General features: G+C 38.9%; 1 protein-coding gene across 1 annotated transcript in view; it reads left to right on the forward strand.

Moving 5' to 3' along the window:
* Nucleotides 1–14136, forward strand: part of Dmxl1 (Dmx-like 1) — a 114541-nt gene that overhangs the window by 8910 nt on the left and 91495 nt on the right. Inside the window, exons 7-12 of the mRNA XM_013016020.1 lie at nt 1212–1401; nt 5333–5501; nt 8384–8596; nt 12476–12729; nt 12821–13505; nt 13593–13714. Coding sequence (XP_012871474.1) covers nt 1212–1401; nt 5333–5501; nt 8384–8596; nt 12476–12729; nt 12821–13505; nt 13593–13714 — 1633 coding nt within the window. The remainder of the gene's footprint in view (nt 1–1211; nt 1402–5332; nt 5502–8383; nt 8597–12475; nt 12730–12820; nt 13506–13592; nt 13715–14136) is intronic.

Consider the following 14136-nt stretch of genomic DNA (forward strand, 5'->3'; position numbering starts at 1 on the left):
TCTTTCTTTCTTTCTCTTCCTTTTGTTGCAACTGTTTATATTTTTAAGAGGATGTGTCCTTGGGCTAATTAAGATCATTGCCTGGACAATCTGTACTGTTTCAAAGGCAACGTCACCTTAAGCTTCACTGAATACTACTGCTCTGGTCCCTTCCAAGTCCTATATAAAAATGGAATGAGGTCATGCCATGGGTTAACTCTCGATTTGAAGTTTAAAGGAAAAGGATCCAAGACAGACATGCTGTTTTCTCATTTCTTTTCTTTTGCTTTTTAGTATAACAGGGTTAAAGTAGAGAGAAATAGAAAAAGGGAGAGAAACATTTCCTGCTCCCCATGTAGGACATGGGAGTTAAAAACTACTTGTTGTTGTTGTTGTTTTTAATCAGATAGACTTCTTTATCAATCTAATATAAAATATTAGATTTCCTTTTTCCTGGCTTTTCTTTCACTCAGATATTGGACCCAGGGCCTTGTACATGTTTGGCAAATGCTCTAGCACTGATTTGTTTTATTTTATTTTTCTTTCTGTAACTCACCAACTTTCCTGATAAAGCCTTAACCTGATTGTTTAAAATCAGGTAGATGTTGTGGAATCTAGTGCTGGCTGCAAGATATTGTGACTTTTTTCTTTGTCTTTTTCAGACTTGCTGAGTTACTAGTAGATGCTTTTTGTTGATAGGATTTGAACAGTTGAATTCTGATGCTTATGGGGTTTGTTAATGTATATGTAATTGATTTGTACATTTAAGTTGAGGAGGTCTGAAGAAGGAAATGAAGTGGAAATTAAAGATGGCTTAGAAAGGAGGTGTTTAGTGTTGATTTTATTGTGACTTGTCTTGCACTGCATTTCCTTGGCCTAGGTAGGCAAGGAGGGGTCAGTGTGCCAGTGCCTTTACAGAAAGTAAAATATGAACCCATATGAAATAATAGCCATCCTCTGAATAAATCAATTCTTTTTATTACACGATGTAGTTTTTTTTCTTGCTTATCAACTGAGAAATTGTGGTTTGATCTCTGTTCTTTATTTGTGGGAATAATCTTAAATTATTAAACTGAGCTACTATAAAGGTGGGGAATATTTACTGTGATATGTATGTATTTTCTTCATTGTTAAATTAGTTTTTGCACCTAAATATTTAGAAAAACATTGTAGAATATTTAGGATACTCTTTACAATGTCTGTCCTTGCTTCTAAAATCTTTTTCTCCTTAGGGCTTCTGTATGTAATGTACTATTGACCTGCTGCAAAGATAATGTGTGTCGACTTTGGGTAGAAACATTTTTACCAAATGATTGTTTGTTGTACGGAGGAGACTGCAACCGTTGGTCTGAACCAATTAATTTAACAAATAATTTCAAAAGAAATGCTTCCAGTAAAGAAAGAGTTCACAATGCTCTAGAAGTAAGTGTTTTTGTTATTTCCTACAAATTTTACAACCTACTGTATATTGACTTTTTTGTAACCTAGAAATTTTGTCTTAAGAAAAACAAGTCTCAGAATTTTGTTTTTAATTTTAAGTGGTTATACAAAGGGGTTTCAGTTCAACAAGTTAGATTTATGAATACAGCACATTTTGATCAGTTTTACCCCTTATAATGTTCTCCCTCAGAAATTTTGTCTTGTTCAAAATATACACAGGAATTTTTCTAAATATTGCTGACATGGTTTATATTAAAATTCAAAATTACTACATTTTCATCAGGTTCTCTGTCTGCAGCTTGCATATCAGGTTGTCAGAATCTTGGGTTTACCATATGTACCATATGTACATTTTAAGATCACTCCTTTTCAGTGGGCCTTTTGTAAGAGTTTTTGCTAATTGATATGGTACTGTGTGGTGTTAACATATTCTATGAGCAATCTAAAACTCTAAAATCTAAATGGAATACCAGAGTTGGTTTTTTTTTTTTTTTGGGTCCGGTCATGGGGCCTGAACTCTGGGCCTGGGTGCTGTCCCTCAGCTCTTCAGCTCAAGGCTAGCGCTCTACCACTTGAGCCACAGCGCCACTTCTGGCTTTTTTCTTTTTGCTAATGTGGTGCTGAGGAATCGAACCCAGGGCCTCATGCATGCAAGGCAAGCGCGAGCCACCTTCCCAGCCCCTAGAGTTGGTTTTTTAAGCTCAGTTTTCATAATATGTGTTAAAGGCATAATGATTTCTCTGAGATGATTTTTTTAAAGATATTTTAATTTTCAGTCATTGATCATTTCAACGAGGAAAATTAGCAAGTATTGAATGATGCATGTGAAATTGTTTAAAATTAAATGAGTGTAAACAAATTTTGATATTCAGAAAAAAGTACTGTCCTATAAAATACTTGTTATCAATCATACAATAACAATTCATGGTGAGGTTTCATTGAAATTATTGATCCTGTGTATTAAGTGCATAAACTACAACAGTAATATAATTTGGAGAATGTTGGAATTAAAAGTATTACTCTAAAAATTTTTTTTCTAAGTTCATAAAACTGCCTATGCTTATTTTTTTTCTTTTTTTTTATTGTGAAAATACTGTACAGAGGGGTTACAATTACATGGGCAAGATAATGAGTACATTTCTTATAAAGCATTGTAGCCTCCTCCTTTGTTTCCCCAACTGCCTATACTTACAGTGTTACTTTTAGCTTAACTAATGATAACAAAAGAATGATTCTGTTTACTTTGCTGATAACATAAATTCCCATTTGAGAATGTAAAAATTTGGCTGTTAAGATTTATTTTCTCTTAAGACTTAGAGTAGACTAGTTTATCATAGTCTGTTCTACCAGAACTTGGTCTGCTAGTCTTTATTTTACTAATGAGTTTTGAAGAACAAGGTAAGTTTTTAAATGTTTGGACTTGATCTCAGGGCCTGGGTGCTGTCCCTGGGTTTTTGCCAGGCTAGTGCTCTACCACTTTGAACCCCAGCACTACTTCTGGTTTTCTGGTGGTAATTGGAGATGAGAATGTCTCGGACTTTCCTTCATAGACTAGCTTAAAACCACAATCAGTCTGAGGACTCTGATCTCCACTTAAACTACCAAAAAAGCTGGAAGTGGAGCTGTTCCTCAAGTGCACAAGTTCCTCAAGAGCACAAGAAGCTCAAGGATGGCACCCAGGCCCCGAGTTCAACCCTAGGACCTGCACCAAAAGTAAAATAAAATTTACATAAATTATATGTGTGTGTGTGTGTGTGTGAATCTTTGTGTGACTGCAGAGCATTTATTATTGAAATCTGAATGGTATCTAAAATGGCTCAGAATATAACTGAGTGTATATTATATCGTATAGTCCACAATAGATAAAATGACTACCATAATGACTGCCTGAAGCCCCAGACTAGGAATTCGAAGAGTGTTCTACATGTAGCTCCGTCTTTTTTTTTTTTTTTAAAGTTTATTAGAGTCTCACAGACTTTCCTAGTCCTGTGGGCTTCAAACTGCAGCCCCCCGATCTCAGTCTTTCAAGTAACAGGTTACAGGAGTGAGCCACTGGCACCTGGCTCTAAGTTCTGTTTCTTGTTAGCTGTATGACCTTGGGTTCTATTAAACTGTGTTATTGTATGAAAGATGAACTGACAATACTTTCAAAGTACCCCATGGTATGATATGATCTTGGAATACTTGTAAATTTTGAAATACTATAATATGTGGTAATATTCAGTACTTTACAGTCATGCGAGTGAGTTGTGGACAGAGAGGATAGTATACATAGAGACTTTAGTGCTCATAGAAACATCGTTAGAAAAATTTTTATACTTTCAAGCCAGAGAATTAATTTTAAGAAAATAAACCATTGCATGTTTTCTCGCATGTTAAAATTAGCTAAAATTAGTTTATTAGTAAATACCTTGGGTGGTATTCAAATGTACACAAATGTATTAACTAAAAATTTTGAAGATTCATAGGAGAACTCAAATAATGTTATTCCTTAAAAAGGCAAAGTCATAGTTCAACAAAATAAACTCCAGAAAATAGGTGCTTGAAAGGAGTAGGTGTGGAGCCAAGAGGAGGGGGGTAGACAAATTAAGAAAAGCGGGGAAAACGGGATCAGAAATTTGACGTAGCCAGGCACTGGTGGCTCACGCCTGTAATCCTAGCTACTCAGAAAGCTGAGATCTGAGGATTGCAGTTTGAAGCCAGACCAGGCAGAAAGTCCACAAGACTTACCTCCAGTAAACTACTCAGAAAAAGCAGGAAGTGGGCTGCCGTCCAGTGATAGAGCACTAGTCTTGAGCAGAAGGAGCCCAGGGACGGCACCCACGTCCCAAGTTCAAGCCCCAGGACTGGCAAAAACAACATGCAATGTATACCTTACAAAATGAAGAAAAGTGAGGGAAAGAGGGTAGGTTGGGAGGGATAGGTGAGAATGTTAAAAAAGACAACAGTGGTCAAGAAACACTGTATTCATAAGCTGCTTTGCTGGATGGCAACTCATTTGTACAACTAAAGATAATGAAAATATTTCAAGAAAAGAGAACAGATAAAAATTGCCAAGTTCGGGCTGGGAAGGAGGCTCAGTGGTAGAGCGCTTGCCTCGCATGCCTGAGGCCCTGGGTTCGATTCCTCAGCACCACATAAGAAAAAAGCCAGAAGTGGCGCTGTGGCTCAAGTGGTAGAGCGCTAGCCTTGAGCTGAAGAGTTGAGGGACAGCGCCCAGGCCCAGAATTCAGACCCCATGACCGGACCCCCCCCAAAAAATTTGCCAAGTTCTGTATGAAGATTAAGAGAGGAGCTCAGGCTCTTTAAGTGCTGACCATATTCTTGAAGATTCAAATTGCTACAAAGACTGAGCACCCATGGTTCAAGCCTGTAATCCTAGCAACTCAGGAGGCTGCGATCTGAGGATCAAGATTCAAAGCCAACCCAGCAGTAGAGTGTGTGAGACTCTTACATCCAATTAACCATATAAAGCTGAAAGAGCTATGGCTCAAGTGGTAGAGCGCTAGCTTAGAGCACAGCTTAGGGACAGCACACAGGCCCAGAGTTCAGACCCCAGGGCTGGCAAAACAAATTTGCTACACAACATATTGAAAGATAGTTTTGTATATAAAATTATCTGGAGTGGCTGGGAAGGTGGCTCAGTGGTAGAGCACTTGCCTTGCATGCCTGAGGCCCTGGGTTCGATTCCTCAGCACCACATAAGCAAAAAGAAAAAAGCCGGAAGTGGTGCTGTGGCTCAAGTGGTAGAGCGCTAGCCTTGAGCTGAAGAGCTGAGGGACAGCGCCCAGGCCCAGAGTTCAGGCCCCACGACCGGACCCAAAAAAAAATGATCTGGAATAGAATATATGTAACTTGTGTCAGTGTATATGACTTAATATAGGCATTCATTAGTTTGTTGTTATTTGCACAGATAAACCTGAGGCATTTTCGGAGAGGTCGGAGGAGGTCACTTGCACTTGTCGCGCATACTGGCTATCTGCCTCACCAACAGGATGCACACCAGGTCCACAGGAACACTCCACTGCACGCCAATGCACTCTGCCACTTTCATATTGCAGCCAGCATCAACCCAGCCACAGGTAGTGAAGCACAGCCAAAACATAGTTTGGAAATTTAGTGAATTGATTTTATTGTTACAACTAAATTATGTTTCCTTTTTTTTAATGTAAATAATACATTTAGTTTCTGGAGGTGATTTTCTTTGACAGTTTTTCATTGTAGCAAGTTGACTAGTTTCTGTTTGTTTTTGTTGCTTTTTCTTTTTTTAAATTTTTATTTGCTTTTTCTTTTCTAGTACCAGAGTTTGGATTCAGGGCCTTGTGCTCAACTTTCCTACTCATGTCTGGCACTCTTCCAGTTAAGCCACACTTCCCAGTCTGGCATTTTGCTGATTAATTGGAGAGTCTCCAGGCTTTTCTTCTCAGGCTAGCTTTCAGTGGCAGTCATTCAGGTCTCACCCTCTTGAATAGGATTATAGGCATAGTCCACCAGCACCTAGTTTATTTGCTTTTTAAAGCCACGATTTGATTCATAATACACATCTCTATAAGTCATTGAGATTCATTGTTAGCTTATTCAACAGTTAAGATCAGAACTATTACCTATTAGAGATTAGTACCACAGAAATAATACTTTATAGTCATTTTGTAGTTGAAACTATTGTGTTTGGTACTTATTCTTAGGATTTATTTCATAAAGAAATATGAAATATGTAAAAGTGATAGCTGGAAGAATTAAGAAACTACACTGAAATTTGTATTAGTAGAAAAAGTGAAAGGTGCCAGGTGCCGGTGGCTCACGCCTGTCATCCTATCTACTCAGGAGGCTGAGATCTGAGGATCATGGTTCAAAGCCAGCCCAGGCAGGAAAGTTCATGAGACTCTTATCTCCAATAAACCACTAGAAAACCAGAAGTGGTGCTGTGGCTCAAGTGGTAGAGCACTGGCCTTGAGCTGAAGAGCTGAGGGACAGCGCCCAGACCCAGAGGTCAAGTCCCACGACTGACAAAAAGGAAAAGAAAAGGAAAAGTGAAAGGTCTTTGAGTTTGGAAATTTGTGTTTATCCCTTTAGCAAATATTTTATGTGAGTAGAAAACTCAGTGGCACAGTCGAGGCTTTTAAAGTCGAATCTTGAAAAATTACTTAAAAATTACTACAACATTTATACATGATAAATACTGTGTGTATAAAACGTGGGAAATAAAAGCTTCCTCTTCTACCTTACTTCCCCATAGTCCTCTCTCTAGAAAATGGTCACTATTAATGGCAGTACATTGTACAATATTCCTAAGCATTAATTGAGTGTAACCTGCTTGCTAAGAGCTGGAAATGACAATTATTTAGGGGGACATAGCAATAAACATTGTGTTTTAGTTACTTGAGTAAAATTCTGTCCATCAATGTGAGATGTACTCTGCTAGGTCAAAGTGTTGGTAAATGTATAGTAGTAATGAAAGGTGTTTCTTGTCTTCTTAGGATGTACTAGATTGAAGTAAATAAGGTATCCATGAGCCAACAAATATAACTAGGAGAGTATAGAATAATTTTTGTTAAAAATTTTCTAGGCTTGGGAAAGATCAGTCATCATTATCAAAACATAATGAAAGTGGTTATAATACACAGTTAGCTGTAAGGTCATTGGATTAATTTTTAAGATCCATGTTAGGTAAAGGATAATATGGGAGAGGAGGTATAGTTTTTTAGCACCTCAAAATAAATAATAGCAAGATTTTGAAAATACAGCTTAATGGAAGGGGCACTGTGGCTCAAGTGATAGAGTGCTAGCCTTGAGCACAGAAAGGCTCGGGGACAGTGTCCAGGTCCTGAGTTCAAGCCCCAGGACCGGCTAAAAATTAAAAAAAAAGTTTTAGCTGCACACTGGTGGCTCATGACTATAATCCTAGCTTCTCAGAAGGCTGAGATCTAAGGATCACAGTTCAAAGCCAGCCCCAGCAGGAATGTCCATGAGACTGTTATCTCCAGTTAACCACCAGAAAATCATAAGTGGAGCTATGGTTTCAAGTGGTAGAGTGCTAGCTTTGAGCAGAAAAGCTTAGGAACAGTGCCTGAGCCTTGAATTCAAGCGTTGAATTAATGACCAACGAAAAAAAGAAAGAGGAAAGCAAGGAAGCTTGAATTTTGTCATTAATGGAAAGGCCTGAGAGTTTATAGACAAAGGAAAGTTAATGTCAGCATGGCAGGTGAAAAAGTTGTTGCTGTTGAGTTGGGCAGTGGTGGTTTATGTTCCCAGCTCGAGACTGAAACTTTTAAATATGTGTGTGTATTGTAGACATTTTTCCGCAGGAGAGTATTTTTTAGGACTAAAGTAAACATGAATAGTTAAATTATGATATATGACCTAGAGTATGTAATTCTATCTCTTTCATAATAAGCATATTGAGTTTGCTACTTAAATGTGTCTGTTGAAAATAATATTGACAGCTGACACTTAGATCATGATTTGAAGCCAGTCAGGGCAAAAAAAGTCCATGAGACTCTATCACCAGTGAACCACATAAACTAAGAAAAGAGGAATGAATTTGAGAAGTCGAAACATAAGTGTAGTACCACTTTAAATTTGTCCAAATTCGTAGACTGTACAACCCCCAGGGTGAATCTTAAGGTAATCTGTGGACTCTGAATGCTGGTGATATGTCAGAATGTGTTTATCAGTTATAACAAACACACCACTTGTGGTCAACGTTGATAATGGTAGAGACTGTGCTTAATATGGAATGCAGATAGCAATTTCTGTACTCTTCTGTCAGTTTTGCTGTAAGTCTAAAACTGCTTTAAAGTAGTCATTTCGGTTAACCGAAACTAAAATTAAATCTAATTAAAAAGTGGAGAAATGTTTCTCAGACAGAAGATAAGTGCAGTAGTCACCAATCAGAACAGGAGATCTCAATGTTTTGTATACCAGAATGATAACAATTTTAATTTTGTGGATTTTTTCTTTATAGACATTCCACTTCTTCCATCTATAACATCTCTGAGTTTAAGGGAAAATCAAGAAGAGAGTGGACCTTTTGTAGTACACTGGTTAAACAATAAAGAGCTGCATTTTACTTTGTCTATGGAAGTCTTCTTACAGCAACTTAGAAAAAGTTTTGAACAGCCATCTTCTGAGGCCAGTATGGAAGACTCCAATCAGGCAGATGTAAAATCTGATGAAGGTAAAGCATTAAGAAAAATGAATATTTTAAAATTATATTAAAAATAGAAACAGGTTTTTGTTTTGTTTTGGTGCTACTGGGATTTGAACTTGCCCTATGCTTGCTAGGCAGCTGCTCTGCCGCTTGAGACATAGCTTTTATGTTAGGGTAAAACTAGCTATTGTTAGAAATACAAGTCCAAGATTACAATGCATAATACGGATGTGGACTAGATGTTCCTTTTTTGCTTTTCCTCCTTCTACATGGTGGTTTAAGACCTCAAAGGATCTCCCTTCTTGTGAATTTTTCAGCCCTTAAGACCGAACTGCCCAAATTGCTGTCTGTAGACCGGCAGGATCAGGATTACCCGGTGTGTTTTAGGAGTGCATAATCTCAAGCTGGGAGCTGGTGCATCACGCTCTCAGGAGGCTGAGATCTGAGGATACCACTGTAAAACCAGCATGGGCAAAGAAGTCATGAGATTCACCAGCAAACAGCCAGAAATGGAAGTTTGTGTCAAGTGGTAGAGCATCATCCTTTAGTGAAAAAGCCAAGCAAGAGTGTGAGGCCCTGAGTTTAAGTCCCAGTACTTGGCCCTAAAAGAGAAAGAGAAAAGAATGGAAAGAGTGACTGCCCTTGTCTTGTTCTTGTCTTTATAGAGAGTTTTCCCCATTTTTTTATGGTGTTAATTGTAGGTTTATCATATATAACCTGTGTTATGTTGAAATACCTTCTTTTTATTGCTTATTTGTTCAGGGAGTTTATCAGTCTTGAAGGCAGGCTGAATTTTGTCAGAAGATTTTTCTGCATGTATTGAGATGCACATATTATTTTTGTCCTTTATTCTATGTGTGTGCCATATTTGTTACATTCTTGATTTGCAAATGTTGAATCAAATCCTTGCATCCCTAGAATGAAACCACGTTGATAATGGTGTATGATTTTGGGTGCCTGAGCTTTTGTTGGGAGGCTTTATTACTACTTTTTCATAGCTTGTTATAGATAGTTTTAGGTACAGACCGATTCTTTTCAGTATAAAGAGACAATTGTTTTAAATGGAACAATGGGTATTCATTTTTAAATAAAAATAGTATTCTTCAATTTTTTTGTCAGTCTTGGGGCTTGAACTCTGGGCCTGGGCACTGTCAGCTCTTCAGTTCAAGGCAAGCGCTTTACTGCTTGAGCCACAGCACCACTTTCTTTTTTTTTTTTTTTGGGTCCGGTCGTGGAGCCTGAACTCTGGGCCTGGGCTCAGCTCTTCAGCTGAGGCAGTAAGTCAGACTTACTCCCTCAGCTCTTCAGCTCAAGGCTAGCGCTCTACCACTTGAGCCACAGTGCCACTTCCGGCTTTTTTCTTTTTGCTTATGTGGTGCTGAGTAATCGAACCCAGGGCCTCATGCATGCAAGGCAAGCGCCCTACCACTGAGCCACCTTCTCAGCCCCCAGGGGAGATAAGAGTCTCATGGACTTTCCTGCTCTGGCTGGTTTTGAATTGCAGTCCTCAGTCTCGGCCTCCTGAGTAGCTAGGATTTATACATGAGCCACCGGCACCTGGCTTGTTCTTCAGCTTTTTGCTTTGGTTATACTGAGGTTTGAACTCAGGGCCTTGTGGTTGCTAGGCAGGTGCTCTACCACTGAGCCACACTTTGAGCCAGCCCTGTTTTCGTTCTCATGTCCTGCCAGGTACAAACCTGGACCTCATTCTGCCTATTTTAGACTTCCTGTCATAGCTAGGATGACTGGGGCTGCACATTGCTGGATTTAGCTTCTCTCCGTGAGGCAGTCTTGTGGGTATTTTTGTAAGAAAATGCCCTGGCTGACCTGGAACCATGATCTTGTCAATCTCGGCCTCCTGCATAAGTGAGGATAAGAGGCATACACTACTATACCTAGCTATGAGTTGAGAAAGGTATCTATGAACTTTTTTGCTTTTGTTGGCTTTGAAACACAATGTTCCTACTCACAGCTTTCCAAGTAGTTAGGAAAACTGGTCTGATCCACCAGTGCCCAGCTAGAACTTTTCAACTTTCTTACTAATTTTAGTATTCTTTCTTTAAGAAGAAACTTTTAGCACTTAATGATAGTCATTTAGATAGTTAATTTCTTTTATTTTGTTTTATTTTTTGTGGCAAGGTCTTTTTTTTTTTGGGTCCGGTCGTGGGCCTGATCTCTGGGCCTGGGCTCTGTCCCTCAGCTCTTCAGCTCAAGGCTAGTGCTCTACCACTTGAGCCACAGCGCCACTTCTGGCTTTTTTTCTTTTTGCTTATGTGATGCTGAGGAATCAAACCCAGGGCCTCATACATACAAGGCAAGCACTCTACCACTGAGCCACCTTCCCAGGCCCTGTGGCAAGGTCTTATATATCTAAAATTAGCCTCAAATTCAGTGTGCAACTCAATCTGGCCTTGAACTTGTAATTCTTTTGCCTCAGACTTACTGCCATGATTAGAGGTGCCACTATATGCAGTTCTTCTATGTTTTAGTTTTTTTTGTTCATGTTTTTTACCCAATTTTCTGTTGTCTTTCATTTCCTTACTTAATTGTATATCTTTCCTTATGTTCCTTTAAATCTGGTACATAGTCAAAACATTTTTAAGTGTATCTCTCTAAGAAAGGCTCTATATTTGTAGCCAAAATTTGAAGAGGGGAGTAAAAGAAGCTGGGATTATTGAAAGAGGTTAAGGATGTATGCATGTTTACATGGGCCCTATAAATGTAATTCTTTGAAGTGATTGCTTTAAGGTGTCATGTTAATTACAAGCACATGCATCTAGAGGACAAGTTAAGTTTTTCTTTTTTGGGGGGGGGTTCCGGTTGTGGGGCCTGAACTCTGGGCCTGGGTACTCTCCCTCAGCTCTTCAGCTCAAGGCTAGTGCTCTACCACTTGAGCCACAGCGCCACTTCTGGCTTTTTTTCTTTTTGCTTATGTGGTGCTGAAGAATCGAACCCAGAGCCTCATGCATTGCAAGGCAAGCGCTCTACCACTGAGCCACCTTCCCAGTCCCACAAGTTAAGTTTTGCACATTCAGATTTGAGTAAATCTTGTACTATGAACAAAGAATAAAGTAAAAAACATGCTTTAAAAATTAAATGCTGAAGCTGGTCACCGGTGGCTCACGCCTGTAATCCTAGCTACTCAGGAGGCTGAGATCTGAGGATCACGGTTCAAAGCCAGCCTGGGCAGGAAAGTCCGTGAGACTCTTATTTCCAATGAACCACCAGAAAACCAGAAGTGGCACTGTAGCTCAAGTGGTAGAGCGCTAGCCTTGAGCTGAAGAGCTGAGGGACAGCGCCCAGGCCCAGAGTTCAAGCCCCACGACCTACAAAAAATAAAATAAAAAAATAAACCCCAGGTTATAATCCCAGTTGCAGTTCTCTCATTTTTTCCATGAGGAAATTTCAAGTTTAGAAAAGTAGCTTATCTTAGTGAAGGTTAGCTATGGACATCTGTTTTGAGAAACCAGTTTACCTCTTTCTCCAGTTCTATTTGTCCTTCTACTAGTAATGCCTTGACTCTTTCCCATAGACATCAGATTTCTGAGGTAACTCTGGTGACTTTCTGCTTTTGGGATAAAGTTTTTGAAAGGCAGACCATTTCTTGTTAATGTTAAAATTCTGTTTTCCATCCTGAAGGCATATATAAAGCTCTTGAACTTTTTGCTCAAGGTTAACACCCTGCCACTTGAGCCACAGCTCTACTTCCAGCTTTTTTGATAGTTTTAGTGGAAATAAGAGGTTCACAGGCTTCCCTGCCCAGGTTGTCTTCGAATCATGATTTGAGATCTCAACCTCCTGGATAGCTAGGATTCCAATCATGAGTCACTGGCACCCAACTTAAAGCTTTTTCTTGTAGTAACAGTCTCAGTTTATTTACTTGGCTCATGAATGTTTTGCTTATAGAAATGGATGATGGTGCTGATGATCTGAAAATAAATCATGAAAAGAAGGAACTGGGAGAAGAGAAAATGGTACCAAACTCAAGTTTTGCACCATTACCATCAGCTGCCATTGATCATGAGATTGAAGTACTTCTGTCTGAATGGAGCAAAAATGCAGACATGCTTTTTAGTATCCATCCCATGGATGGTTCTTTACTAGTTTGGCACGTAGATTGGCTGGATGAATACCAGCCTGGAATGTTTCGCCAAGTACAGGTACAGTTATTATGACCTCTGAGGAGTTATACTGTTCTGTAGTTGTTTTGTACAATTCTATTTGTCCTAATTCTTGCTTTCTTAATTCTAGGTGTCCTTTGTTTCGAGAATTCCTGTAGCTTTCCCTACAGGTGATGCAAACTCTCTCTGTAAAAGCATAGTAATGTATGCTTGTACCAAGAATGTTGACTTGGCTATTCAGCAAGGGCGACAAAAGCCCTCTAGCCTCACTCGATCTACATCAATGCTTATCTCTTCTGGTCAAAATAAATCATCTAATAGCTTAAAATTAAGTATTTTTACCCCTAATGTTATGATGATTTCAAAGCATGCTGATGGCTCTCTGAATCAGTGGCTAGTAAGTTTTGCTGAGGAATCTGCTTTTTCTACAGTTCTTAGTATTTCTCACAAATCCAGATACTGTGGTCATCGTTTTCATCTTAATGACTTAGCTTGCCACTCAGTATTGCCATTATTACTGACAACATCGCACCATAATGCATTAAGGACACCAGATGTTGATAACCAAAAGAAACCTCATGATAGTGTAAATATTGAAGAATGTTCTCTGGTACACCAAAATAAAAGCACTGCTGATGTGGCATTTCAGGATCCCAATGCAGTTTATAGTGAGCTTATTCTTTGGAGGGTTGATCCAGTTGGGCCATTGTCCTTCTCGGGAGGAGTGTCTGAGCTTGCCCGGATCAATTCTCTTCATGTTTCTGCCTTTTCCAATGTGGCATGGCTTCCTACTCTTATACCCAGTTACTGTCTCGGTAAGCATTCTGATTTTCATTTCAGTATTTAGATTTTCTGACACTGTTACCGAAGGCCAAGTTACAAATGTTGTAAATGCTTTCTAGGTGCATACTGTGACTCTCCCAGTGCTTGCTTTGTGGCTAGTGATGGACAGTACCTGAGGTTATATGAAGCAGTCATTGATGCCAGGAAACTTCTGTGTGAGCTCTCCAACCCAGAAATTGCTGTACGTTACTGCCTTTTAAAACTGGTCTAAGTATTAAATGATACTTTCAAATTCTTAACTGTTCTTGCTGGGCACGCCTAGGTCTCTGACATGTAAGTCATGAACAATATGTCTTTGTTACTATTTTCACATTTGTATTGTATCTATTTTACAATGATTTTATGCTGAAGAAACTGTCATTCATTTAAAAATTAGAATCTAAGCCAGGGATATAGCTCAGTGCCAGAACACATTCACTTCATAGCATACACACAATAAAACTAAGAGTCTGCTCTACTACAATATGTGCTTCTATAACACTTCTTTGCTCATAGATAAATGGAGACTAATGGGAGCATTGCGTGTAAGTTGTTAGTTCTTTTTCTAGATAAAAGTAGTGCTAGAACAAATGGAGTAAAAGTTTAATCTTTTTTTTTTTTTTT

Source organism: Dipodomys ordii, unplaced genomic scaffold (genome assembly GCF_000151885.1).
Source record: "Dipodomys ordii isolate 6190 unplaced genomic scaffold, Dord_2.0 Scaffold29, whole genome shotgun sequence".
NCBI classification, from domain to species: Eukaryota; Metazoa; Chordata; class Mammalia; order Rodentia; family Heteromyidae; genus Dipodomys; species Dipodomys ordii.